The sequence below is a fragment of the Aphelocoma coerulescens genome, chromosome 2 (assembly GCF_041296385.1).
Source record: "Aphelocoma coerulescens isolate FSJ_1873_10779 chromosome 2, UR_Acoe_1.0, whole genome shotgun sequence".
Taxonomy (NCBI): Eukaryota; Metazoa; Chordata; class Aves; order Passeriformes; family Corvidae; genus Aphelocoma; species Aphelocoma coerulescens.
In genome coordinates this window covers 72,874,158-72,901,255 of record NC_091015.1, presented here as the reverse complement: position 1 = coordinate 72,901,255, position 27,098 = coordinate 72,874,158, and the positions used below count along the sequence as shown (strand labels likewise).

At 39.5% G+C, this 27,098-nt stretch overlaps 2 protein-coding genes across 7 annotated transcripts in view; both read left to right on the top strand.

Annotated features, from left to right (window-relative positions):
* The window catches only part of E2F3 (E2F transcription factor 3), a 41,858-nt gene extending 27,988 nt beyond the window's left edge, over window positions 1-13,870 (top strand). The window contains exons 2-7 of the mRNA XM_069005868.1: window positions 2,507-2,618; window positions 5,000-5,219; window positions 5,772-5,930; window positions 8,384-8,498; window positions 10,770-10,905; window positions 11,591-13,870. Coding sequence (XP_068861969.1) covers window positions 2,507-2,618; window positions 5,000-5,219; window positions 5,772-5,930; window positions 8,384-8,498; window positions 10,770-10,905; window positions 11,591-11,856 — 1,008 coding nt within the window. The 3' untranslated portion in view covers window positions 11,857-13,870. The remainder of the gene's footprint in view (window positions 1-2,506; window positions 2,619-4,999; window positions 5,220-5,771; window positions 5,931-8,383; window positions 8,499-10,769; window positions 10,906-11,590) is intronic.
* A 4,328-nt stretch (window positions 13,871-18,198) lies between these two features.
* The window catches only part of CDKAL1 (CDK5 regulatory subunit associated protein 1 like 1), a 383,689-nt gene continuing 374,789 nt past the window's right edge, over window positions 18,199-27,098 (top strand). Inside the window, exons 1-4 of one of the 6 annotated variants that reach the window (XM_069007992.1) lie at window positions 18,199-18,261; window positions 19,910-19,947; window positions 21,538-21,716; window positions 24,528-24,640. In XM_069007992.1, the coding sequence (XP_068864093.1) occupies window positions 21,550-21,716; window positions 24,528-24,640 (280 nt within the window). In that variant the 5' untranslated portion in view covers window positions 18,199-18,261; window positions 19,910-19,947; window positions 21,538-21,549. Of the gene's footprint in view, window positions 18,262-18,302; window positions 18,529-19,909; window positions 19,948-21,527; window positions 21,717-24,527; window positions 24,641-27,098 lie in introns of those variants that run through there. The other 5 variants (XM_069007993.1, XM_069007996.1, XM_069007994.1 and 2 more) reach the window with 5 other exon arrangements.

The window sequence follows — 27,098 nt, the reverse complement described above, 5'->3', positions numbered from 1 at the left end:
GTGAGTCACCCAGGATCTCTAGTGCAAACAAAACAGCACTAGAAAATCTTTAGTCTGTAATTCATGAAAGAAGAAATTGAGAGAATACACCACTTCAGTCCTGCATCTTACCAGTTATGAAGTTTGTAAAGCAGGAAGGGGAAGCAAGCACTTGCTGAGTGACGTGTAACATCTGGCCTGAAATTAAATATTCCTCAGGGTTTCCTGAAATTGCCTGTCAGTAATCAGGATCTTTTAAACTCCACTAAAATATTTTGCTCTGTATCTCAAGTTTCCTGTATGCTTTGCATCCTAAAAACCAAGTATCTTGTAGAACTCTCTGTGTCATGTATTTTTTTTCACTAGCCTTACGCTGTCTGTAGGTGCAGCGTGATGATGAGCCTGACAAGAGCGTGTTGTTTGTAACAGCCCCAGCGCATGTGGGCAGGCTCGTGCTGCTCTGTACAGCCAAAGGATGCTGTCTGTGTTCTCTCTGATTATTTGGAGTTCACGGGAGAAACTTACATAAGTCTTTAACCACAAAAGCAGAGGCAAAATACTGTTGTTTGTGTCTTGCAAACAAGTTGAGACAAAAAGTTTTGATGTATAATCCAAACCTAAGTTTCTCTTCTGATGGAGAGAGCTGCAAATCTCTGGATTTTACGTCTTAAGCATTGCCCCTCCTTCTCACACCTGGTTTTGAGATTCTCTTTTATCTTTAATTGTATCCCTTTGGCCTAGTCTTCCCATGCCCTGAATTGTTCCCTTTTCACCCCTCCTTCTTTTGCTCTTACAGTTCTCAGGGTGGAAAAACACTTATATTAAAAAGTGTGAAATGTATTTCTCCCTGTGGAATAGCTGTAATCTTAATTTAATCCAATTACGTTGGCTAAACGTATTAGCTGGATGCTTTTGTTAACAGTTGACCTTTTAGAAATCTGTGTCCTTGGATTACAGAGCTGAACAGAGCAGAGGTGTCTCATCCCCTTAGAAGCTGCCACCAGTGGTCTGCTGGGGTGTGGTGCCTGCATTGCTTAGAAGGATGCAGTCCAGTTTTGCCCTGTCGCCAGTGAATTTTGTGTCCCTTCACACAAAATGTGGAGAAGAGTGGCTTGAGTGCTCTGCATGTGCTGTTACACCATGGGCTTGTATGAGTTTCATATGCTTTAACTTGCCTTTTAATAAGTTTGAGGTTTGCAAGCAGAGTCCAGGAGAAAGATGTTAGTTAGCTATCCATAAATAAAGGCATATAAATTAATGTATTTAGAGCCTTCTGTTGGTCACAGACCCAAAGTAAAGTGCATAGGATAAATCCACAATACAGAAATACCTGTCTACAACTCTATAGCAGAATGTATTGTTTTGTCTTGGTTCACTGAGGAGCAAAACATTATCCAGGCCTGTGGGATGAATCGTAAAAAACAAGCAAATAATGTACTCTGAACTACTCTACCTAACTGAATAAACAACATTCTTCAGAAACAGTTGTCTAAACTTGATTAGACATAAAACTTTTTTCTTCTTTTTCCTCTGTCTTCCAGGTAATGTGCTTTCTATTGTTAGGATAACAAGTATCCCCAGATTTAATTTCAGTAACCTGAGTGGCAGGGAAGGGTATAGAATTGTTTCCAAAGATAGTATATTGTGTTTCTGCTGAGGAACAGAATTCATATTGGTGGTTGTTTTCATTGCAGTTTGTCTGTGTGTTGCATAGTTTAACAGTTTCATTCACTATTTTTGTTATTCAAGATGTACACAGCTTCCCTTTGAGCTGAATGCAGCATTTATCTGATTTTCAGGCATTGTCTTTCTGATACTACTTTTGCTCCACCTTGCTTTTATGTAGGCACACATGTGCTAGTGAATGTGAAATAAATGCAGTGGTTGTGCTTTCAACGAGGACAAGTTTTTGAGAGGCAGAGGAAAAGACTTGTCCAATGCTGCTCTTGATGTCATGTCTTGTATTTCACTTGTGGAAAGTTCATAGTAGTGGAAATTATTGGTCCTCTCAAAGCCATCCTTGTAAATAGTGAAGGGAAAAACATAACTTGCACTAGCACTACTTTTGCACAAACTGAGATGGATATAAGGAGTTTTTCAAAGGAAAGGTAGCTTTGTGGGTTCATACACATAGGTGCTTGAGAGACTGACTGTTTGTTTTTCTTAAAGGAAATGTTCTCAACTCAACTGAAGGCTGAAATCATTCATACCTATTTAAGAAGGACCAGACTAGACTGAAATAAACCATGCAATTGCCACTCAGCTTTTCAAATCTAAAAAATTGCTGAATTTTCAAATAAAACCTCTTCAGCCTAGCCTCTGAGCGACATATTTAAGTCCGCCTTAGGATTCCAGTAAATATTTGGATTCCACTGTGATGCATGTGGGCTGTGAACCTGTACTGATACCTTGCTGTGAAAAGTTCACTGCTCTTTGCCCTTCCTATCATCTAAATACTGTGTTTGATAAAGTGAAGTTTACTTCTTAACAATCCATCAATTAAAAAAAAAAATCTTTTTTTTAACAGGCAAAACGAAGGCTGGAGCTGGGAGAAGGTGGCCACCAGTATCTTGCGGAAGGACTAAAGACTCCAAAGGGGAAAGGAAGAGCTGCAACAAGAAGTCCAGATAGTCCAAAAAGTAAGGGAACTTGTAACATGCTGTCACTAGTCTGCATTACCTAGCTTAGAGTGTGTTTATTGCTGTCCTCACCTAGATGTGTATGCAACAAACTCAGCCCCCCAGCTGGGCAATGGACAGCAGGTTTGCAGCATGCAGGGGTTGCTGCTGAGAGGCTGCTGAGGCTCTGGGCTGCCAGGTGTGTCCCTCTGCCTGCTGGGCAGCCTGCATCCTCTGTGCCCTGGCTGCCCCCAGGACATGATGCTGGGATGCTTAGAGAGGTGGATGCTGAGGAATGAAGGTGGTGTGATGGGATCAAACGCACAGTTATTAGGCCAGGCTCATCAAGCCAGCTGCTTCCTTCACTGCTGGAGTTACAGCAGCTGGCTGCCAGGGCTTCTTTCCCTGGGCAGGGATTTGCAGAGTGCTGTGCCTCAGCAGCGCTGCGCGATAAATGCTCCTTGCGGGATCCGAGCTGCCTTCTCTCCCTGCAGTGTGACTCTGGGTAATTACTGCCACTCCCTAGTTGCTCTAAGTACTAATTTTTGCACATCTGCATTGCCTGGGGCAGTGGGCTTCTTGCTACAGGAGCTGGGGGCTGTAGCCTTGCTATCTTTGTTTGGGGGATTTCAGCAGGAGAATTAGACTAGCAGAGGGAGCCAGATGGGGGCAAGAAGAGGATTGGGGCAGCAGTGGTAGTGATGTCAGAGCAAGAGGTGCCAAGGGGTCCCTCCTTATCAGTCTGCTGGTTTCTATTGAGGCAGATAGGAAAAAATAAATTAATTGAAGATACAAACTTAAAGCATAGGAGTTAAACAACCACAGTTGATTTAATTAAACTAAACTTCATTAAGCTAAATGAAGCCTATTTTAAGTTGAAGTGGATTCTTGTAGCAATTCAGTACTGTTTGATGCACAGGATGCTGCTGCAGCATTGATAAGCCCATACAAAGAACTTGGTGCGTGATGAGGAGCACGTGCCATTGTAGGTGGGAGTCCAGTCACTTCTTGCCCTTATCACTCTGATTCCCTTACTCTTTTCTAAACCCCAAACAAACCAACCATCCTGCTCTAAATCCACAAGGTCATGTAAGTGATATGAATGAGATTTAGATGAGATGTTGGGAAGAAATTCTTTCCTCATGGGGTGGTGAGGCATTGGAACAGGTTGCCCAGAGAAACTGTGGATGCCTCATCCCTGGAAGTGTTTCAAGGCCAGGTTGCATGGGGCTCTGAGCAATCTGGTTTAGTGGGAGGTGTCCCTACCCATGGCAGGGAGAGTGGAACTAGATGATCTCTAAGTTCTCTTCCAACCCAAGCCTTTCTATGAATATTCTTCCATTTCCCAGAGCAGACAAGCCCTGAATCTACCCAAAGAAATACAGCTAGCTGGTTCTCTTTGCAAAGATGCAATGTCTTGGTTTTCATTGAAAAGCCATCGTTTTCTTCAAAATATTTCAGGGTAGTCTCTCAGGTAGGATTTTCAGTTTTGACTGACTTCTGCACAGTTTAATGTGTGACCTGACCCTTGAAAACGTGGAAAAGACCGCCAGATCAGCCTAAGTTCCATCCTGCATAATACTGGAAGCATATGAAGGGTTTGAGATGTACCAGCCCAGCAGACTTGTAATAATGGCTGGCTCATTTCCCTTGACAGAAAGGCCTTGAACATTTAGAATTAGAAATCATTCTGATCCAAGTATTTAAACTCTTAAGAGCCCATCTGTTAAGTGTATAGATGCTGCATTTGTGCGTGGAAACCATGAATTCGTCCAAGCTATTTGCTGACTTCTAATTTAGAAGATATGGATACTCTCTCCCAGTGTAAGCATTGTTTGGTTATGGAGCAGTGATAATTATAAATTGTATTTTTCATTAATCTCCTCTAATTCACTTGAGTTTTCTCAGGCTGTGGAGTCTGACACTGATGGAATCTGTCATTGTGTTCACCCACTGAAGTACACCTAAGTCCTGCTTAATTGCATATGAAACACTTATCTCACATGAGGGGAAAATCAAACCCTGATGAAAGCTGGCTATCAGCCTGATGAAGGAGACTCACAGGGGATTTTTTTGGGTTTGCTGCCAGGATAAATAGATACTAAAAATACTATCATGAATTCACATGGTAAAAGCCTCAGCAGAATATTGCTATATGTATCTGTCAGACTACTGGAAATATTTGCATTTTAAAAAAGGTATATATTTGCTCATGTACCTGTGACTTTTGGAAAAGTACATCTTGGAGTACAAATACGTAGTGGTAAGTTGTGTCTTAATGCAGAGGTATGAGAGATTTCTTTAGTAAAAATGAAAGAAGTAATTGTATAATTTCATTTATGGTTGCTGCTTTCAGAACCAAAATGAGAAGAAACTGATTTAACTTTCCTTTTCCTTCCAAGCTCCAAAATCTCCTTCAGAAAAGACTCGGTATGATACATCCCTTGGCCTTCTTACAAAGAAGTTCATTCAGTTGCTGAGCCAATCTCCTGATGGGGTCCTAGATTTGAACAGAGCAGCAGAGGTCCTCAAGGTGCAAAAAAGGAGGATTTACGATATCACCAATGTACTGGAAGGCATCCATCTCATTAAGAAAAAATCCAAAAACAACATTCAGTGGATGTAAGTATTCATTATCCTTTTCCATCCCTGCTAGCTGATTTCTCTATCACAGGGCAGCAGTGTTTTTCTTCTCCCACCTTCCATTCTAACACTTTGCTCCAAGCAATCATCCAAAATGCCTTCCAACAGGATAAAGTTTTATTTTTCTGTTAGGAAACGTTTATAAAAAGCATCTGTCAGGGACATTAGAGACCAGCAGCTTGTTTGAAAACTGGATTAATTAATTTACTTCTGCATGTAGAGTAAGTTTTAGGTATGTGTCTCTACCTACTGCCTTCCCTGGGTTTTTTTAAGTGGTTAGAAACAAGATTTTGGAAGTAGGTAGAAATACTCAACTCTTCCATCTTGGTGGCAGTTCCAAAATGTGTGTGTTGTGCTAAAAAGATGCTTTTTCTGGAAAGCATAGTTTATGTTGACTCGCTGTGGGTGGGTTTAGGGAGAAAGGACTAAGAACTTGATCTGCAGTGTGAAATCCTGCCTCTCCCCTTTACCATGGCATAGGGTCAAACTTTACAGAAGCTGAAGGGATGTCTTCCTTCTCTGTGTCTGTAGGGGCTGCAGTCTGTCAGAGGATGGTGGGATGCTGGCGCAGCGCCAAGGCCTCACGAAGGAGGTGACCGAACTGACTCAGGAAGAGAAGAAACTGGATGAGCTAATCCAAAGCTGCACCCTGGACCTCAAGCTGCTAACAGAGGACTCAGAGAATCAGAGATATCCTTTTTCCCAAAACCTCAAAGGTGCTCAGCCTCCTTGCTGTGCCCTGTAATACTAGGAGAATTCTCTCTAAGTGATGTGATAGAAAGCAAGCATCAGAAGCTTCAAGAAGTTGAAAAGGTTTTAATGTAGTTTGATATAAAAGTTACTTAAGCAGCTTAAGCCTGTAGTGCTTCTGGAATGTGAAAAGACAAAAAAGAAAAGGTGATACATGAAGGAGACTGTTAACATTTGTGCTCACATACAGCAGAACCAAGAACCTTACTGATTAATGAGTGACAATATCCAATAGCCCTGCATTTTTTTCAAGCATTTTGAGCCTAGGGCAAACCCCAGTTTTATGGGTTCAGAAATTATAAAGGCATGAAGAGAAAGTCTGATAAGGTAACAGAGTTGTGTAGTCATTATTTTAAAATTTATTTATTTATTTTACTTTAAACTGATATGTTTATAAATAGAGGCTCAGAGAAGGAAGCAAAGTTGGGATTCAGTTTAGTCTGAAACTTGCAACTAAGTTTCAGATTCCTCTGGTTAGAGAATCTATAATAGAATATCATAGATACAGGTTTTATGAGCTCTCAAAATACCTTAGTCTGAATTATTTAATGTAATAGCAATACTAAATTGCATAAGGTTCATATGACTTATTTTGGCTGTTAATGCCCTTTGTAATTAATCAGTAGTCACTTTCCTTACATTTTCCACCTATTAGCAATACTAGAAAGCATTTTATTAAATTCTAATGTGAAAACTTATTACTGTATATAATAAGTAGTGTTTAAATAATATCTAATAAAGTGGACTTACTCTGTTCTGAAGGATAGGAAAAAAGTGGGAGTACCAGTAAAAAGTACTTGAACTATGTGAATGTTGTCTTTTGACTGGATTTCATAGACATTTTGATGTAACCAAAGATCACCAAGTGGCATGGGCAGCAGGATCAGCGCTGCCTTCAGCTAAAAGCACAATCCATGAAGCGACATAAGCAAGACAAAATTGAACATGACAATTCTCGATTTTTGCAGTACTGAGTCCTGCGAGGATGAATCTGCATTTGCAAACATTACTTAACGAGTGGTAAAAGCCTTGATAAAAGCCATTTGGGTGAAAGATGACCTGTCACTTTGCCTCTTGAACTGTTTGCTCCAAGATAGATGCAAGATATATTGGAGCTTGGGTAGTCTGTCTTGCTGTACTGCTCAGTAACAGCACACATTGACACCACCAAAACATATAGTAAGTCAGGCTTTTTATTTCTCTAGCATAAACATTATGCCAGGTACCTCACAGTATACAAAACTAAAGATCTGGAACCACATGCATGTGATCATGGCCGTTTCACAGTTCTTTTCACAGCCAAAAGCACTTTGACACCTCAGTTGCGTGGATCAGTACATGAGTCTTCACCATGTAGTAACCCCAAAACACTGTCATTTTGACATATACATGTTGAACAGCAAAATATTCATATTTATTCTGTGCTTATGCAGAATTTGACATTCTGTTTAAACAGGCTTTTAAAATAACTTCATATAATATAAATTAATATCTAAATATACAAGTGTTGCATAAATGTTTATATATTTTTATATTTTTTATATATGTTGTAGGTATTACATATTTATGTTTGCAAAGCCCTTCAAATTTAAACTGAATTACGGTTTTTCTCCGCCTGGAGAAGAGAAGACTCCAGGGAGACCCTGTAGCACCTTCCAGTACCTCAAGGGGGCCTGTGGGGGAGCTGGAGATGGAGTTTTTCAAGGGCCTGTAGTGACAGGACAAGGGGGAATGGCTTTAAACTGAAAGAAGGTGGGTTTAGATGAAATGTTAGACAGAAATTCTTTACGGTGAGGGTGGTGAGGCACTGGGACAGGTTGTCCAGAGAAGCTGTGGATGCCCTATGCCTGGAATTGCTCCAGGCCAGGTTGGAGGGGGGCCTGGGCAACATGGTCTAGTGAAAGGTGTCCTTGCCCATGGCAGAGGGGTTGGAACTAAATGATCTTTAAGGTCCTTTCCAGCTCAAACCATTCTATGATTCAGTGATACTGTGTATGCACTTCTATAGCATGCATCTATAAATTCCTATACACTTTTTCAGTGATTTTCAGCTCTCTGATTTTGATAGCAAGTGCATAAAAATTTTTGCTTCATGGAGTCTGTGAGTAATTTCAGGTTGTTGAGCCTTAGCTTATTTAGTTTCCTGCATATAGAGGAGGAGAGAAGCACTCAGCACAGAGAACCCCTTTTTTCACTGAGCAGTGGCCCTAGCTGTTACATCAAAGAGAAGTTCTCACAGGGCTTCATGGCAATCACAGTGTAGAGAACAGAAAACCTTGGGCTAAGAGCTATGTAGCTGTGAGAAAATGGAAAAATAATTGAAAGACTTCTGCCTCTTGTAATAGTCTGAATGTATTGTAACCTGGGATGGAAAATTCCTTAACAGTGATTACATTAGCTTATGTGACGTATCAAGATATTCGAAAAATTAGTGGCCTTAAAGACCAAACTGTTATAGTTGTGAAAGCTCCTCCAGAAACAAGACTTGAAGTGCCTGACCCAGTGGAGGTAAGGAGAACCTGGCATTTTCTGCTAGGTTATCTATCATTTTTTTACAGATGCAGTGTCTCCTGGGTCTAACTGAGCCCAGGCACACAGTCCTATATTCTTGAAAATTTTAGGGATGTTTCTTTTAAAGAGGGGAAACTTTAAAAATCAGGTTACACACGTTATTTGTTCCTTTTCGCTCACTTTCAGATTTCTTCAGAGTAATACACACTATTTACAGATATTTTCTTTTGCCATACTTTATATAAAGAACAGCTCTTTATTGAAAATTGAGATTTCCTCGGTTTGTAACAACGTAAAACCTTTCTCAAATTCAGCTTTGTTATTTTGGTTAAAAAGTTAACGGGTAACTCAATGCCTTAAGCATTTTAACGACTCCTATAACTGATATCCTAATTTATTTAAACATGTGTTTTCATGTAGGAATTTCTCTTCTGAAATATTACAGTTATTGTAGAAATTTGTGTTTCACTCCTAGAACACATTCTCACCCTTTCTTCTTTCATCATCATCATCTTTGCTTCATTGGCACTTACTTTAATTCTCACTTAGGAAGACAGACCCAACTATGTTGGGCAAATGGGAATAATTGACAGGAACCGCTGGTTTAGAGATTCAAAAAATGTACCTAATTTCTTCACTCGAGGAGCAGCTAGAGATGGGGCTAACCCCACAAACACTGCTATGTTTTGTTCATACCTGTGCCTTAATCCTTCATCCCTGCACTGGCCAGTGAGCTCAGTGATACCTGCTGCCCTGTAGACAGGAATAGGCACTGGATTCCTTGTCACATTTTTTCCCTAAGATCATCCTGCCCATTATGGTTTCCATCCTTCTTTTTTTCTTTTCTCTGCCTTTGTCCTTACTTTCCCCTTTGAACCTTGTTGCAGGTTTTGCCAGGAAGAATAAATCATTTTGCTGCAATGAGGAAAGGATGTCTTTTATCAGTATTCATAAATACATACTGTTATTGTTGTTTGCTTTCCTGTCTCTTTCCCCTGGGCATTATGTTTTGATTTTTAAGTCAGTGAAATCAGGCAGGCAGGGAGAGATGTACACAATCATTAAAATTAGTGCTTAGACCTCCCTTATCCTCTATACCCAACTTATTTAATTTTCACCTTCAGGCAGTAAGCTCCTATTTCTTTCTGTCACAAGCAGTTACATTTCAGTGTTCTTTTTTTGCATACCTCAGTTGCTCAATAGTACCTTCCTTCTTCAACTCCTGCTCTTCCCATCTCCTTTTGTTCCTAATTATCTATAGCATTGCCCTAAGTACTCTTAACTGTTTTTTCTGCCCTGGGAAACCCCCATTCAGTTGCTGTTCTCTGTATTTGTAAACGCTATCTATTATGTTACGTAACTGTCAGAATCCAAATAATATGAGGAACATTTTTGTCAAAGGGCACAAAAGGAAGTATTTTAAACAAGTCTGCAAAGAGGTACCCAATGCCTGTATTAATGCTTTTTAGAAAAACTTAATGCAATACAGCAGGAGCAGGTTTATTTGTAACCAGAGTAATTTATGATTTTCCATCGTAACGCAAAGAGCAACTTTGCAGGTTTTCTGTGCCTGGGTCATGTTGGTTTATTGCATCAGTGAAAGTTAAGGAAAAATGTAACTTCTTGCAACAAATTAGCAGTTCCTATTCAGAACCTCCATCAAAATCAGTGCCTTGAGGGGGCAAAAGGACTTATATAAATAAGTTTGGGTGAAGAAAATGGCATCTGGCTCGGGCTTTTTTTGTTATTTGGAAATGTTGCCTGATAAATGGGTGAACTTACATGTAGATATTTGAGTTCAGTTGAATAAATGCTGAAGGCTTTTGGGAGAGTGTGAAAGATGTATTGGCATATTTTTAAAGCAGAAACGTTTACACAAATGCATCCAATATTATTGTTATGAATAATAATAAAACCTGTGACTTGCATCCCACAGCTCCATTCCATCAGAATGCTCCAGGCTATTGTGGCTGTAAGAAAATGTTAAGAGTTTAATCCTTTATACCTCCCTCCTTATGATATGACACACAAAATGGTGTGATTTTGAGAGTTGTGCACTACAGTGGGAAAAGTTTTTATGTTCTAGTCTGCAGGATACCTCAGCCAAACCTTTCACATCTCAGAAAAAAAAGGCTTGGTGTTGTTCTCAGGTTCTTTTGATTAGTAAAACTGTACTCAAACACACTCCAGTAAGAGTTTACCCAGTGTCATCAATATTCTGTTGTGTTCATTGGTGTAATGACATTCTGATGTTTGTTCTGTTAGCAGAGTGCATTGATACATTTATCCAGTACTCAAGGACCTATTGAAGTTTATCTGTGCCCAGAGGAAAACGATGCCCTCAGTCCAATGAAAACCTATAGTCAGGACCACAACGGAAATATCTCCAAAACCATTTCCAAAGGTAAAATTATTTCTTTGCTACTAATGGCCATTCTTCAAGGTTTTTCATTTTGAACTTTCGATTTCCAGCTCTTATTCTATTTTTCTAAGAAATTAAAATCTAAGGCATCAATTTTTCATGATGCATTTCTGGTTTATGTAGTGGGAAATACGTTTTCCTTTACATCATTTGTTTAAAATAAGTTTCCTGTTTGCATATCATATGAAAACAAAGTGTATGCAATATTGACGAAAGAAACAATTTTGTTCAAGTTTTCAAATAGGACAGTAACAGTAAAGATCCATCTCAACACCAGAGGCAGAAATCTCTGTGTATCAGTATATGTGGAGCTACACTGCTTCACTGATGACATTTGTTATCTAGTTCTCAGTTTTGACTATGAACTCCACTGAAAAATGGGCATCTCACTATGCTTGATTTATTTCCCCCTGTAGTTGTTTAAATCTTGTAAGACAACTTTTTAATAGAAAAGTCAGAGAGATAGCAACACGTTCATTCTTGAGAAGCCCTTTGTAACATACCAAAAAAAGTTAGAAATTACATGCAGGCCATTTTTTTATTGTTGAAATGATGCTTTACAAAAGGCTCTTTATGCAGTGGTTCCTTTGTTTGATCTGTGTCTGATATTTCTACTGAGATTAAATGTGACATCTTTTATTTTTTTTTCCTCTCTCTCCTCTCACAGAAGTGGCTTCTGCTAACTCAGGACAAGGTGACTGCTCAGTAAATATGGCAACAATCTCTCCATTGGCTTCTCCAGCCAACCTTCTACAGCAGACTGAGGACCAAATTCCCTCAAATTTTGAAGGACCATTTGTGAATTTGCTGCCTCCTCTGCTTCAGGAAGATTATTTGCTGAGCCTTGGGGATGAGGAAGGCATCAGTGACCTCTTTGATGCTTATGATTTAGAGAAGCTTCCTTCACTGATGGATGAATTTATATACAGCTGATTGTCTTAAGTGCTGTCCATACCTAAACTATGTTTTTAATGGAATCAAAAAACCTGCCGTCATTCAGAGTTGTCCTCTACTTACCATAAAATAGCATTATTAAATAAACTAGGCTCCTGAACAATGCTGATACTTTAATTGAGTACTCCCTATAATACTATAAGAAACAATGGAAGGCATTTACAGCAGAGCCTTCTCCTTGACCCTGAGCTCCAGTGCCTTGCGGGTCAGCAGGTGCAAGCAGGTGACTATAAATGTTTTGTCTTCACACTCCCCCAGTCTCTGCTTACCGTGACAAGTGGGCTTACGGAGAAGGGCTTCATGAACTGGTTTAGTCCTAAATAACAATTTTATAATAGTATTTCAGGTCGTGCCTTCTGCAGAGAATGCATGTCTTTTGGGTGTCACAACATGGATTGTACATGCAGTGAACGTAAATATGAAGTAATGCAAAAGAGTGGAATGGGATTCTTCAGCTACTTGTGGGAATGTTTAAATTGCTGTCATAATGCTCATTTTGAGCTGTGTATATGTCTCATTATGAGGTCAAATACTTATGTCCTTAAAAGCTTTTAATGAAAAAAAAATACACTGTAAATGTAGTGTATATTGCAGATATTGAAAAGTATAAAGTTCTGCCACTTCTCGTAGTAATCGCAGATTTTTAAAAATGCTTGTGTGTGTGTGTGTGTGTGGAAGTAGTTTTTGTTGGTGGTTTTTTTTAAACTAGAACGAAGATGCACAGTTCAATTTTACTGCCCCCAGTGTGCATTAGAACTGGTACATGAATTTTTGTGGTACTAAGTGGGGCTTCATGTTAAGTGCCTACTAGAGATGCACTGTGGGTTTTTCCCTCTATGGAAAACACTTATGCCAAGCTTTGTTTGTTCAATATATCATATTTATCTCAGTGGGTTAGCTTCCTCTGCTTACAGCTTTTTATAATTCTCTTCGCCAGCAAAATGGAACTAATTTTTTTCCAAAGTACATAACTGTAAGTACCACATCAACTGAATTGCATTTATTTTTTGAAGATCTTTGCTAGTATAGTATAGTACCAATATTTATTTTTTGAACGTCAAAGGAATTCTAAGAAGTCTTAAATAATTTTGTTTTTCTTGAGTGTAAAATATTTTGCCATGTTCTGGGCTAAATTAATGTAATGTTGATTAGATGATGCCCATATAATCTTTTTGTTTGCATTACTGTTGTGCTTATCTGACATACTCAGAAAATTAGTACTATTTGTACTGTAGTAGAATATTATGTATGCAGGTTTTCTGGTACCATTGAGTTGCTGCTATGAAAGCTCACACACGAAAAGGCAAGAAGTCACAGTACTAATAAGGAAACTATGACTGTGTGGGTTTTGGAATATAACAAATGTATAAAGGGCAACACATAAAGAACTGTTAAACAGTGTTAAGTGTGTGTTTATATGTACAAATGTTTGCATAGATCATTCAGCAGTTGTATTTAATTTGATATATGTTCTCAACTCACACTTTAGTTATCTAGCAGTTTTGTACAATAGAATTAATTTGTAAACACTGCCAGAATATTTTCTAGCTGGTTTGTAATTTTTTAAGAGTTTTTTTAGATGTGGATCTGTAAATAAAATTGTAGTATTTAAAGTTTTTGTCTTGTGGAAGAGGAAAGTAAAAGTTGTGTGAGCATGAAGATTTGTGAGACAAAGGGGCACTTTTGCGAGGGAAGAGAAAATGAAGACTAATGCAGACCATCTTTTTTTTTGTACAAATTAAACACTTGTCCCAATGTGTGTGGGCAAAATACTAATCTAATTTAGCTTTGCATTGTATGCTAGTTTAAAAAAAAAACAAACAAAACAAACCTCTGTAAAATACTGTAAAAAAAAAAAAGAAAAAATCAACAAAAAAAGCTTTTATGGTGAGTTTTGTAAATAGATTTATTAAAGGGTGACCTGTTCTCTAGCTGTGATCTTACCACTTCAAATGGATGTAATTTGAATAAATTTTGTATGGTAATGAATCAATAAAAATGAAATTTTTTAAAGACTTTAGATTTGTATACAGCTATTTAAATTTTTCTTACTCTTGGTGCCTGTCATACTGTTTCTTGAAACCTGTTACTGTTTTCGTTATTAGTGCAAACACTCATTTGACACGATAGTTTCAATCCCATTTTTTTACAATGCCAACAATAAGTTCAGTGGGTTTTTTTAAGCCAGAGTGAAACAAGAAGAAAAGACACGTGTTAAGAGACACAGCAGGTGATCCAGAGGTTGGGATAATACAAGTTTATTTTTATTTATTCCCTCTCCTCTCATATGAATTAGAAACAGACTTCTTGCAAACTTCATAGAAATTGTGTTATTGTAGGATTAAATCACATGAAAGCAGTTGTTGAGGATCTGCTTAACCTTCCTACTGATAATTCTCCAGAAGTTTCCTAATAGTAGCTTGAAAAGAAGTTGTGTTTTCTTGAGTCACTTCCAACAGTCCCTTGTGCCAGACCTGTATTTACAAACTTGTACATCTTTTCTGGTATTGTTTTAGCACCTTTCTAGATACACGCCATCCATCAATTGCAAAAAAAAAAAAAAATAAAAAAAAAAAATAAAAAAAACCCAGGATAATAAAATCACTGTAATATGGTTGAGTGCTTAAATGCTGTAATGTTGTACCTCTGAGCAAGTGATTTGTATCTTCTCAACTTCCTGCACACTAGGAGAAGGCTGTTACTTCCTCTGTGCACCTGTATGTATTCAAACATGTCCACACTGCAGTACTGAAAGGAAGATTGCAAAGGTCCTCTCTATATTCTTAATAAATAATAAGGGAGGGCTAGATGGCTGTGTTCTCTGATCTCCCTTTGAAGCAGAGATGGCAATAAATATCTGCTGTACCTCCCTGGCCTGTTCTCAGTTTCTCTATTCTACAGTTGCCGTAAGCACTTTTTTATTTGCCCCTAGAATCTGCTATGGATTACCAGTTTTCATGTCATTTTCCCCTCTCCTTCCTTCTGCTTTCTGTATCTGCTTTGCAAACTTGCCATGTGCTGAGGTGCAGGATAAAAAAAACCCAGCCAGTTAAAATACTTATTCCTGCTCCTCTGGATGTACCTCAACATTATTCAGTGTACAAGTATTAGTTTCAGGGAGATTTTATTGGGGGCTGTATGTGCTGCATTCCTTGGCTGCCAGCAGATGGAAGAGGTTTTGAAAAAATCTGTCAGAATGGCCTGAATGATAGGCAACTATTTATTCCTTTACACACAGGAAAGGAGTTTGAAAGTAAAAGGGGAGGTTCATGCTCTTGAACCTACAGTAAGAACTCATCCACCTACAAATGACAAGAAACAGTCACTTTATATTCCTTTTGACTTACACCTGAAAGAATAAAGTGCACCTTGGTCTTGATGCAGACACGAACATTTTTGTTGTAGAAAGTATGAAAGATACATAAGGTACTTTCTGTAGAGTGAAACAAAGCTACATGTTTAAAAGCACCAAAGTTAGTATATGTCTTTTCTTTTACCCCTACACGAAACACAGTTAATGCACGAAGCCATTAGCGTTCCTGGAGCCAACAATTCTCAACATTAAGTGAACCACGAGCCTGTAGAGCAAAGTCAATGCAGTGATATTAACCAAAGCATAAACAAGTAGAATTCATCTCCCCATTCTGCTTTTCCTGCTGAAGCAAGATCTGCCTGGATATTACTCTACAGCTAAGCAATGGTCAGAAGAATGCTTGGCCTTTATTAAGTCTGGGAGTTTCTTTATCCACTATTTTCTTTCTAAAACTTGACAGGGAGAAAGTGTCACATATAACAGGATAAAATGGATTGTTACCAGTTCTGAGTGGTGCTGAATGTTGCTCACAAGTGATCAGCCAGATTCTCCTAAATTTCAAGAATAGAGGGGAAAAAAATCTAATTTCTTGTATCTCTTTTAGGACTCTCCATTTTTTTCTGAATATCTTCCCAGCTATTTCCACACAGAACTGATGTTAGTTAGCAGAGAATAAGGTTGCCATATAAAAATTGAGCCCTCACCTCCCTGGATGTTTTCCTTCCCTAAGGATGTTAGTTGAGATACTCTAAACCAACTAAGGATGTGTCTTCTACTAACCAGGAGCTGAATTTGAGATTTAGATTTTATTTTCCCAGTAGTTTTTTTATTTTTCCTACTCCTGCAAAACCTATGACTTAGTTGGTAACCCAGTCTGAGGCTGATGTCTTTGAGTCTACCAGACCTGAAGAGTAGGAAGTAAGGTCTGCAGTCAACTTGGAAAGGAAATAATCTAAAGCTCTTCTTTGGACACTCAAGGAAATGAAGCATATCTGCTGCCAGCCCAGAGAAGGCCAGTACTGGAAGTTGTACTCCTAGCCACTGTCACATAAAAAGCAGTTTTCCCAGATAGATATGGATGAACTTCTTTCCTCTGATCGGGAGGTGTAGGGAATCATCTGCTTCCTTCCCTACCTGCTGTGCTACCTGCTGTCTGATGCAGCTTGATTTGTTACTATGAATATGCCACAAACCAGCTTAGGTTTGTGAGCTTCAAAAGCACTGGGAGAGTGCCTCCCATGTTGTGGCTACATCCTAGGACTCAACACGACTGTGCTGGCACAAGGGCTGCTTGCTACTATGCATTCTTGGCAGCAGGACAAAGTAAAGGCTCTGCTGGATCATGCTGGAACTGATCAGTGTGGCCTATTTATGTCACTAGGTATGGGACTCATGGGTTTTTCCTGCCTGGGAGCTGCTCTTGGAGATCACTGCCTCCCCTTAATGAGTAGTGTTGGTCAGTGTTGGCCATTTGGAGATTTTTGGTTATGTCTTGCAGGCTGTCTGTGCCTTGCTCTTGCAGTCAGCCATAAACCAGCTGTGCGTGCCCAGCTGCGTTTAACCAGAGCACAAACACTTGGCTGGTGGGGACAGCTGTGAGGTAGTGCAGTGCAGTGCTCCCAGAACAGAGAAGCTGAATTCAAGGACTGCATGTGAAATACTTTGAACATGGGAAACTGAAAAGCAAAAAGGAAGAGAAGTGCTAACCTTATCAGGCAGCAGTTAAAATGCTGATTGGTGGTATAGATACCATTACTACTGGCCTAGTAAGGACTGCTGACACCATAGGAGGAGGTCTGAAATAGATCAGCATGGCCACCCATTTTGAAATATTTTCCTCCATTCTCTCCTGGGCTAAAAATGCTACAAAAGTAACAAATTACACATCACACAGTGTCTTGCTGAGAGAATCTCTGGAAAGTACTTGTGTGCTTAAACAAAGACCAAACAGGAAGGCAAATATATCTTAAACAGTAACAATGACTCCATCATGAGACCAGGGTGATATTAATAGTGCTCAGTCCTGCTCAGAATGATTTGTTCTTAAGGACTGATTTAAATGAAGTGCTTATTTCTTTCTGTCCCAGTTCTCTTCTTTAAATCTCTCCTGTTCCTTTGGCCACATTTTCTTTTTTTTTTCCCTGTGGGCATTGTCAGCTAAGCATTACATAAAATAAGCACTAGTTTGTAGGAAAAGGAGAGGGAAATAATTTTTGTAATTAGAGGTTGCCACATTTTATCTGCGAGTGGACCAACAGACCTACTATGGAATACACTCAGGGTTTTCATTACCTTTCCCCCCAGTTCCAGGGAGACTATAATCTGCTTTTTAAAGAGTAAACTGGCTCCAAAGGCCCCTTCTAAAGAGAGAAACTTGATGTTTGATTTGCAACTACAGGAAGTGGTGATTTTTGCATTCCAAAACTGACTACCTCAAAATAGAATATGCTAAAGAAAGATACAATATAAATAATCGTTTTAGGTTAACTGTGCATTTTAAAGCCAAAGCAATAATATTATGCTCACTCTGTACAACACTTTGATCATCAAGGACACTGCACACTTAATCTGCTCAGAACTTTAGCTTCAGCCATCCAAGTCCAACACACCGGTGTTTTACTAAATATCAATCAGAAAAGTTTGGAGGAAAACAGTGCCAGAAACTCTAGCCATCTGATACCAACTGTTTTGACCAATATCGTTTAGACTATTCAGCAGTGTTGCTACTAGCATTGTATTTTGAGGAAATTAACGATTAAAAATAATAATAAAGAAAGGGCGTTGTGGCCAGAAGAGGGTTGAATAGCTCATCACCCATTTGGATCAGATACATCAGAATCGCAGCCGCTTTAACTGGGTAGGCATTGCTGGGGTTGCTAATTTCCAATTAAAACGAAGGTGAGTCTCCAAGGGTCCGGGAGGCTCTCCCGCCGGGGACCGCGCTCTCAGTGGCGAAGCGGCGGTGCCGCGCCCTCCGCGCTGTTGTGGCCTCCGCCGGCCGCCGTCCTGGCGTCGCTGCGCGCGCGGGGCTTGGGGGCGGGGCGCGATGGCGGAGCCCGGGTAAGGTGCGGGTGAGTGTCGGGGTCGGGATGGGCCCCGGCCCCCTTCCCTCCGCTCCTCTCCTCTTCCGTCCCGTCCTTCCTTCCCCTGCCCGGTTCTGACGGTGTGGCCGGTCCCCTTCTCCTGCCCGCGCGATGTTCCCATCCGCTGCGGGGCCTTCCCAAGGCTCCGCGTTAATGTCGGGAGGAGGAGACGAACCTCCTGGCGGGAATCTCCGGAGGGGTCGGCGGCCGGGATGCAGCTCGGGGATGGGGTACTCTCAGCGGGGTGGAAGCCGGGTAGGGGAGCCGAGCCCAGCCGGGCTTCGGGGTGTGCGTGGTCCAGGCGGCGGCCCGGCTGCCCCTCGCCCGTGGGCTGTACTTGTGACATATTTATGTATGTGAGGAGAGACTGCGGGAGCTGGGCCTGTTTAGTCTGGAGAAGAGAATACTAAGAGGGGATCTCGTTAATTCATATCAGTATCTCAGAGGCGGGTGCCAGCAGGATGGTGCCAGACTTTTCAGGTGCCCAGTGACAGGACGAGGCCATAAAACGCGGGAAGTTTCACTTTGACATGAAGAACTTTGAGGGTGGCAGAGCACTGGAACAGGCTGCCCGGGGAGGCTGTGGCGTCTCCCTCTCTGGAGACATTCAAAACCGACGTGGACACATTCCCTTGTAACCTGCTCCAGGTGGCCCTGCCTTGGCAGGGCTGGATGATCTCTGGAGGTCCCTTCCCAACGCTCACAATTCTGTCAGTCTGTGTTGTATGTATACACACATATATTCACATGCACGTGTACATGTACATAATACTTGGTCTCACTCTGTATTAACGGTACAGTGTTCTTCTGCTCTGTGTGAGCCCGGGGATAAGATCCTGGGGCTTTCCCGGAGATATCTGTTGGTAAATAGCTGAAAAGAGCAGTCCTCTTCCACCTGGATGGAAGTCCTCCATATGTGCAAGGAGCTTGAGGAGGGGTGACCAAAACAGACTGGCACAAGGGAAGTTTTGTTTGTGAGAAGATGTTAAAACAACTGTAGTTTTTTATTTGCTTACTGACATCTTTTTAAGAGAAATGTAGAGTTCTGTAGGTGCAGCTTGGCAGTATGAGAAGAATACATTAACTTCTAATTTTGTTATTGCTTCTTATTTTAGTCAATCTGCCAGAATAGCTGCAGGAATCTGTCTTTATTTTTTTTTTCCTTGTGAAGGAGATACCATGCATGCATATGGAACTAGTGCAGATATCAAATAATCTATTTTAAAATAACTTCACAGTGTTCTAATTTAAAAAAAAATTGTGAATGATTTGAACTAAAATTTACTGTTAATCTCTCCCTTCTTTCATTCAAAATCTTAAACTGATTGAAGGCAGAATCTGGAGGAAGTCTGAGATAATTTAAATACATCTGACTTTGGAAAAAAAAAAAAAGACTCTATAGAAGAAGGATTAAAAGAACAGTGCCCCTGCTCAGGAGACAGGGAAAATGTGGGTAGTCTTCCACCCAGCCAGCCAGCATGTGTACCCAGTCCACATGAGGTCAAGCTGAGCAAGGAATGTATTTCTGCAAAGGGAGGATGAATACTTGTTGGGCAATAACCTGGATTCACGGTTTTCTGTCTGCTAGTTCTTCTTGTTCATGCCATATCTTTTTTCCTTTTCCCCCACCCCCCAGGATTACTGTCCAAGAGGATTTAGACCTTGCTTAAAAAGGTAGGCATTTTAGTTTGGCTTTATTCTTTCTTCCATGGGTCACCGAAATAAGCTAAGCTTATTTGTTTTTCCAGCTGCTCCATTACACTGGATATTTTTCTGTAGGAGAGAAAAAAACAACAAATCAAAACTTTTTATTCCCTTCCAGATATTGATTTGATGACTTTATCTATTTGTACGTATTGTCAGTGGTATAAAGTAGTGTAAGAGATGTCACCTTTCCCTTGTGTTCTTTATTGTTAGACTTTTCAGGAATGTTTATTTTTGTTCACCTTTTGCTGCATTATTTTATAGATCCTGGGTTTTTTTATCTAGAAGAATGCTAATTGCCTAAGTAGCTGGGGCAGATGCATCCTCTGTGATGTCATTCTGTTCCTTTTTAAGTTAAATGCAGATGTGTGATGGTTCATGAAGTTTTATTGTACATGAAGTTTTATTTTGAAGTATATTTTGCAAGATTGACTGATGGACACATGCTGGGAAAATGCATGGATGTTTAAATTCTTATGTTCTTCAGTAATTCATTTGCAACGTCTGGAAGTGTTTTGATGCCAGTGGCAAATCTGCCATTCCTGAAGTCTAATTTTAAAGAAATTAAAGCCTTGTTTTTTTGTTCTTCGTTGTCAGTTAGCAAAGTGTTGTATTTTCCCTGTAAACTCTGTGAAATGCCCTTATATGATTTCCTTAGTAAACTGTTGGTTTATGTAAAAAACCTGAGTTTCCAATGGTACTTCAGGCTTTGTTGTAATTAGGAATTACAGCACAGTGTGGCAGGTAGTTAATGCAGCAACATTTCTTATAGACTCTTATAGCAAATGGCTTTTTTTTTTTGATTCCTGAAAACTAACCTGGATTTTGACATATGCTGGGAGATACATATACATATGTATTCACTTTCCTGTGGAAAATATAATTAGATTTTAGCAATCTTTTAGTATATTATTCTAGCCAGATTATAATATATTTATTTTTTATTAGTTAGGTATAGTTGTTTAATGTTCTGTACCTGAAAACAGAAATTTTTATTTTATTGTCCCAATGAATGAACTAATTCAGATGAAAGGCTGTGGAATCAGGAAGTCTAGGAGTAGGTTGGTTTGTTTTCAGAAGGACTATGAAAACATATTTAGATAGTGTCCACATGCAAATACGAGATCCAGAATGGCCTCTGAAGCAGTCACTTGGATTCTGTAACTTTCATTCTTCTTCTGTGGTGTGAGTGGAAGTACATACATCACATAGCATGAGCTCACTATTTTATTATGATGCTGACATGATTAAAAATATCTGTATCTTGGATGCGTTGTGTCAGAGGAGATGAAGGGTGTTTGAATTAGAAGATGACGAGGTACAGATGATTATAAACACGCCATTAAGGATCTGTATGGTGTGTGAGTTTCTCCCTGCCTGCGTTTGAGGTATCGGGGGTCTGGATAGTGGATTGTTTTTATGTGCTCAATATCCCTCATATGTGCGATATATTGCACGTATGCTTAGAAATACATCTGACTTTTCTTTATGAGAAATGTGCAGTACATATGAGGCCTTGGTTTTGTACTCAAATGCTTTGCTAATGCCAGTCTTTTCCAGTGCTTCCTGAAGATGCCTGCTGCCTGTGAGTCCGTGCTTGAGGATATCGAAGACATCGTGTCAGCAGAAGATTTGAAGCCACACGATCGGCAGTTTGTGAGAAAGAATGTTTTTCCCAAAGTGCGAAAACGCAACTCCCAAAAAAACGTTCAGACAGATGATGAGCCCCCAAGTGACAGGTAAAGTCTTACACCGGCCCTGTGTCGTTGCTTTTCTTGTATCTTGTATGCTCTTTTCAGCTTTTAAAAACAAGGTGGAAGTTTGTGTTATGGCTTAATGTAAAACCTGTATACAAGATAACAATGAGTAAAATAGTCCTTATACAACGTAGAGAGAATAAATAATAAATCCTAAGCAAATTTCTTTTCCTAGACAGATTTTCTATGGAAATCAGTTATTGCTGAGATGTTGATGAATGGAATAATCAGACTGGAAAAATGGTTTTTGTTATGCTTTTATGTGTAAAACATTTCTGAAAATTTGTCTGTTTCATGCTAATTACCTGAATACAATCTGAGCTTTCAAAATGCAGTCCTGGAGTAGCCTTTTGACATCTGAAATGAGAAATAAGAAAAAAATCCTGAGAGTTGATAAAGGCTTGAGGTTGGAAGGTCATCTTGTCCAAACCCCCTGCTTGAGCACGGCCACGAAGAACCAGTTGGCAGGACTCTGACTAGGTAGTTTTTGAGTATTTTCAGGGGATGGAGATTCTGCAACTTCTCTGGGTAGCCTGTGCCAGTTCTTGGTCATTCTTAGAGTGAAAAAATTGTTTCCTGATGCTCAGGAGGAACCTCCCATGTTTCAGTTTGTGCATGTTGCCTCTGGTCCTGTCACTTGGGCACCACTGAAAAAAATCCTGTCTCCGTCTTCTTTGCACTCTTCCTTCAGGTATTTGTATACTTTGATGAGATCACCCTGAGCCTTCTCTTCTCCAGGCAGAACAGTCCCAGCACTCTCAGCCTTTCCTCTTATGAGACATGTTCCAGTCCCTTTGTGAGCTTTATGGCCCTTTGTTGGACTGTCTCCAGTATGTCCCTGTCTCTCTTGTGGGTGCATCCTGTCAGGGCCCAGGGACTTACATATGCTCAGTGTGCTGAACTGTTCCCTGAGCCAGTGACATGGTGTAAAACTTCTTTTGAACTTGCGGTTTTATTTCAGTGGAAATAGTTTGCAATAAGCATGAAATGTATCTTTGCATTTTTCCTACTTGTGATTTCCATGAGAACAGAATCTGCTGCAGTAGAATTGATTAGAGTATAGGTCAACTCAGTTATTGATTATAGTTTCTACTGCAGTTCTGAGATCTGGGGGTTTTCTTTTTTTTTTTTTTCCTTTTTTTGCACATTTGTTTAAAGTTGGCGGATAAAATTTCCGTGTACGATAAAGATGAAAATAAATTGTGGATGGAAATTTAATTTCCTGTGGAGAAATTAAATTTTGAGTTTTCATCTGTGTTCAAAAGAGATTTTATAAGCATAACAATGCATCTTTATCTGCATGCCCCTAAAAGTGCATTGGCCCTGGTCTGCCAGGAGTGTATGGACAGCTGAACTGGTGCTCTGTAGATACTCCACACAAGTACTTCATGCCCCAAAGTGTTCAGGTACTATATATTCTCTAACAGGCTGTGTTTTAGTGTTTGGTACCCAAGAAAGTGCATTGAACATGTGTTGTTTGGACAGCAGGAAGTCTAAATACCCTGTGTTTACACTTAATGATCATTAATGTTCCATCAACAAATTTCTATTTTTAATTAGGGGAAGTGTCTGTTAAAAAAGAAGCGTGGAGGGGGAGGGAAAAAAAAGAAGCTGTAGGCAGGGTGCAGTATTGTGTTCCAGGATGTGTGGTGTTCTTGTACTGGCGTCTTTAGCTCAATTGGCAGTTATCCCAGGAATTTCAGTGAGAGCTTCTTGCAGAACTTCTTGTTGGTTCTTGGAGCACTGTATGTGCTAGCTCCACACTGCATGTCTGCCATGCTGCTTCTGTAGCCCGGAAGGGTTGGGATGGGAGCTTTCCACTGTTCGTACAGCTGGTGGCCATCAAGTTAATTTATAGAGCTGGCTTGTATGGAGGGAACTACAATCGATGCATGCCATAATATCAAAAGATTGCAGTTTGTTTGCTGGTGGCCTAATTTCACTGGTGTCACTTGAAGGTTAGTTGTACATGATGTGATCATTTTGAAAAAGTTGGGGAGTTTAGGTTTGGGGTTTTTTTTTGGTGTGTTTATATGTGTGTTTTGTTGGGGTTTTTGTTGCTGCTTTAAGATAACTGCAGTGTACTGAATCTGTTGTTATCCTACAGCTCTTGCACCTTCTCCATGCTAGAACTCTTTTCTATCTCTTGCTAATTGTGGTGGATTGACTCTACCACAATGGAGAGAACTGGAAGAGTAAAAGTGAGAAAGCTTGTGGGTTGAGATGAAGACAGATAAAGTGAAGGAAGGAGCAGGGAAAAACCCCAAGTGATGCAAAAGCAACCATTCGCCACCTCCCACAAGCAGACTGGTACCCAACCAGTCTTGGAACAATGGTTATTTTGGAAAGACCAAACCCACAGCTTTTATTGCTGAACATGATGCCTTCTGGAATGAATTATCCTTTTGGTCAGCTATTCTGTTCATGTTCCTCCCAGGCTGTTGTCCATCTGCAGCCTGCATGTGGTGGGATGGAGCACAGTGGGAAACAAGCAAGCACTGTTCAATGATAGCTGAAACACCGGTGTCTTATCAACACTTTACAGTCACAGATAAAAAACACAGCACCGTATGGGTTGCTGTGAGGAAAGTTACTCTATCCCAGCAAGGCCTAATACCCATTACACTAAAATCACATAATTACTGTTTTTCCTCAGCTGTTTTGGAGTTGTTACTGTTTGTGTTGCTTATTTTATGTTTGAAGAATTACAGTTCATTCAGTCAGTTCAGTGGGCATAAAGGGGGAGCTTGTTCATCATTTAACTTGCATTTCTCATTCCTTTTTACTTGACAGCATTATTCCTGGTGTTCAGAAAATCTGGATTCGTACATGGGGATGTTCTCACAATAATTCAGATGGTGAATACATGGCTGGACAGCTGGCTGCATATGGATACAAAATTACAGGTAACAGTATGAGTGAGCCCTGTAATCAGTTTTTCTAGGGTGAACATTCAGTGCTGTCAAGTTGTCATCAAATATTTTCAGTCTTAATTATGCTTTTAAAAATCCCCTTCTGATTCCCTTTCTGATCTGAAGCTGAGGAGGTAAAGTGTTTTCCTGGCATTAAGCAGAATGATTACAGGATGAGCGCTTTCAGAATGGTTATATTTTCTTGACAGGGCAGACATCAAATAGATGTCATTCAGTGCCTTTTTTAGACATTTTACTTGCTAAACTGAATTGAAAAGTTTTCATAAAAGTGGATGGGAAGTATATTAATTCTTGGGTTTTAATTGTAATTGGTGGAACCCAAGGGGGAGAGAGAGAGAGGCAGTGTGTTTTCACTTGGTGATGTGTGTGTTTGCACTGGAGCAGAGGTGGTCTACTCCAGGTGAATGATCTTTTGTTTCAGGAGAGAATATCAGTATGATGGAGGTGGGATGATACAGGATTGTACCTTGTAGATTCCAAAGAGCTGAGAATTCTATTTCTCCTTCCCTTCCAAGTACTTTAAAAATCTCCCCAATCCTAAAAATACCCCCAAACTTGTGGTTGTGCTAACCACATTTCATCTCCTTAATGCAAAATATGCTGACAAAAAAGTTGAAAAGTTGGATTAATACCATGTTTCAGCAGAGAAGTATTATCTGAATACTTCTGTGTAGCTTTTGACTACTCAAAATAGAAATTTAAGTTTTATTAATTAATTCAAGTTCAGGTGTGTCTCGCACTTGAACTTGTATACTGAAAGACTCCAAAGTTGTCTGTCCTGACATTTTTCTAAAAACATTCCTGATTTCACAAAACAGCTGTTTCTTTTCTTGAACACCTCATGATACTGTTAAACAATTGCATCTCATTTTCCTTCATTGCTGTTGATCTTTCTTAAGTAGAAATAAGACACTGAATTACTCAAATGCTGAACTATTTTAGGGAACCCAGGTGATTATTAAATTAGTAGTACAATTCTGGAGTAGGTATGCTCTTTCCACAGACAAGTCCAAAAAACCTTATTTGTGACTGCTGTTGGTATAAGATTGTAAATGAGTTCGCATTATGGCTTTCTTAAATTTAACTCCTCTTTACCTTAGTTTTTCTAATGCATATGTTCCAGAAGCTACTTCTGGGTTGTCAAGATTCAGATGGCTGTTCTGTGCTTTTGAAATTTTGCTGGGAGGGATGTAGGAAAGATGGGAGTGCAGTGAAGGAAGGAACTACCTTAAGGTTTTGATACCTTACCTTAACTTTTTAGAAAATTAACTGTTCATAACATTAGAATAGAAATAAGTCTATATCTAGAATCTGAAACTGAGAACTAAAAATTGAATAAAAGTTGCAGTTGCTGGGACAGGAGTCCCAGAGTAATTTTGGTAGTTGTAAATGAAACTGACCTCTAGTTTCTAGTCATTATTAAATCTAAGTCTTGATTTAGTTTATGTAAATGTATATACATACATTAAATGGAAGAAACAAAAAACCCTCAGTGCTAGGTGATAGCCAGAAATTATGCAGTGTAGTTTCTACTTTTTGAAATTAAGTAATTCTTGTCAATCTCTTCTTAAGAAGGCATGTTTATATTAAGGCTTCTTTTATATTAAGTCATCTGGGAAGTTCAGATAGAATGCCAAATAGGGATTTAATCTTTTTGTCCTATACAGTGAAGCAGTTAGTAATAGTAACTGTTGCTTAACATGATCTGAATTTCAAACATTTCTTGAAATTAAACTTAATATTGTTTATGGTATGAAAAAAAAAAGAAGAAATGTTTTGCAAGAGCTATTTTGTAAATCAATACCTCTGTTTTCTTGAGGAAAAGATAGAAATACTCACTAAGGTGAAAGATTGTCTGTTGTCACAGTGTCTTGGACAACTATTACTTAAATAAAAGTGTCTGGATTAGCCTGATTCCTACATGTTCCTAAGCTTTTGAGACAACATTTACTGAAAAGATACTGGAATAAAGTTCTTGCTTTAGGAAATAAAGTGAGCTTTACCTGCAGTAATTGCTCCATTATGAAGGAGTCAAGCACTATTTCCAGTGTCTTCTGTCTAATTTCAAGATTGGAAAAAAACATAGACGGAAGAACAGCAGCATCAGACAGACTCCTGTTGTTAACTGGAAGTTGTAACAATGCAACCTGCCTTACAAGTTGACTTACCTGAAACTGAACGTGGATCTAATATCCTCTTTGCTTTCCATGTGTTTCAAAAATGTTCTTTCTGTACAAGCACCCTTTGTTGCTTCCAGGAGTGTCTATATCCAAAGGTGAAAACTGAGGGCTGTGCTTTTCAGAGCAAAGACTGCCTCTCTCTGGGGACAGGCCAGAGTGTGAATCAGCAATACACAGATACTGCAATAACAGCAATGGTGATTAAAAGTCAGGGACTGCATCAGCTTAAAAATAGGCAAAGGGAAACCAGC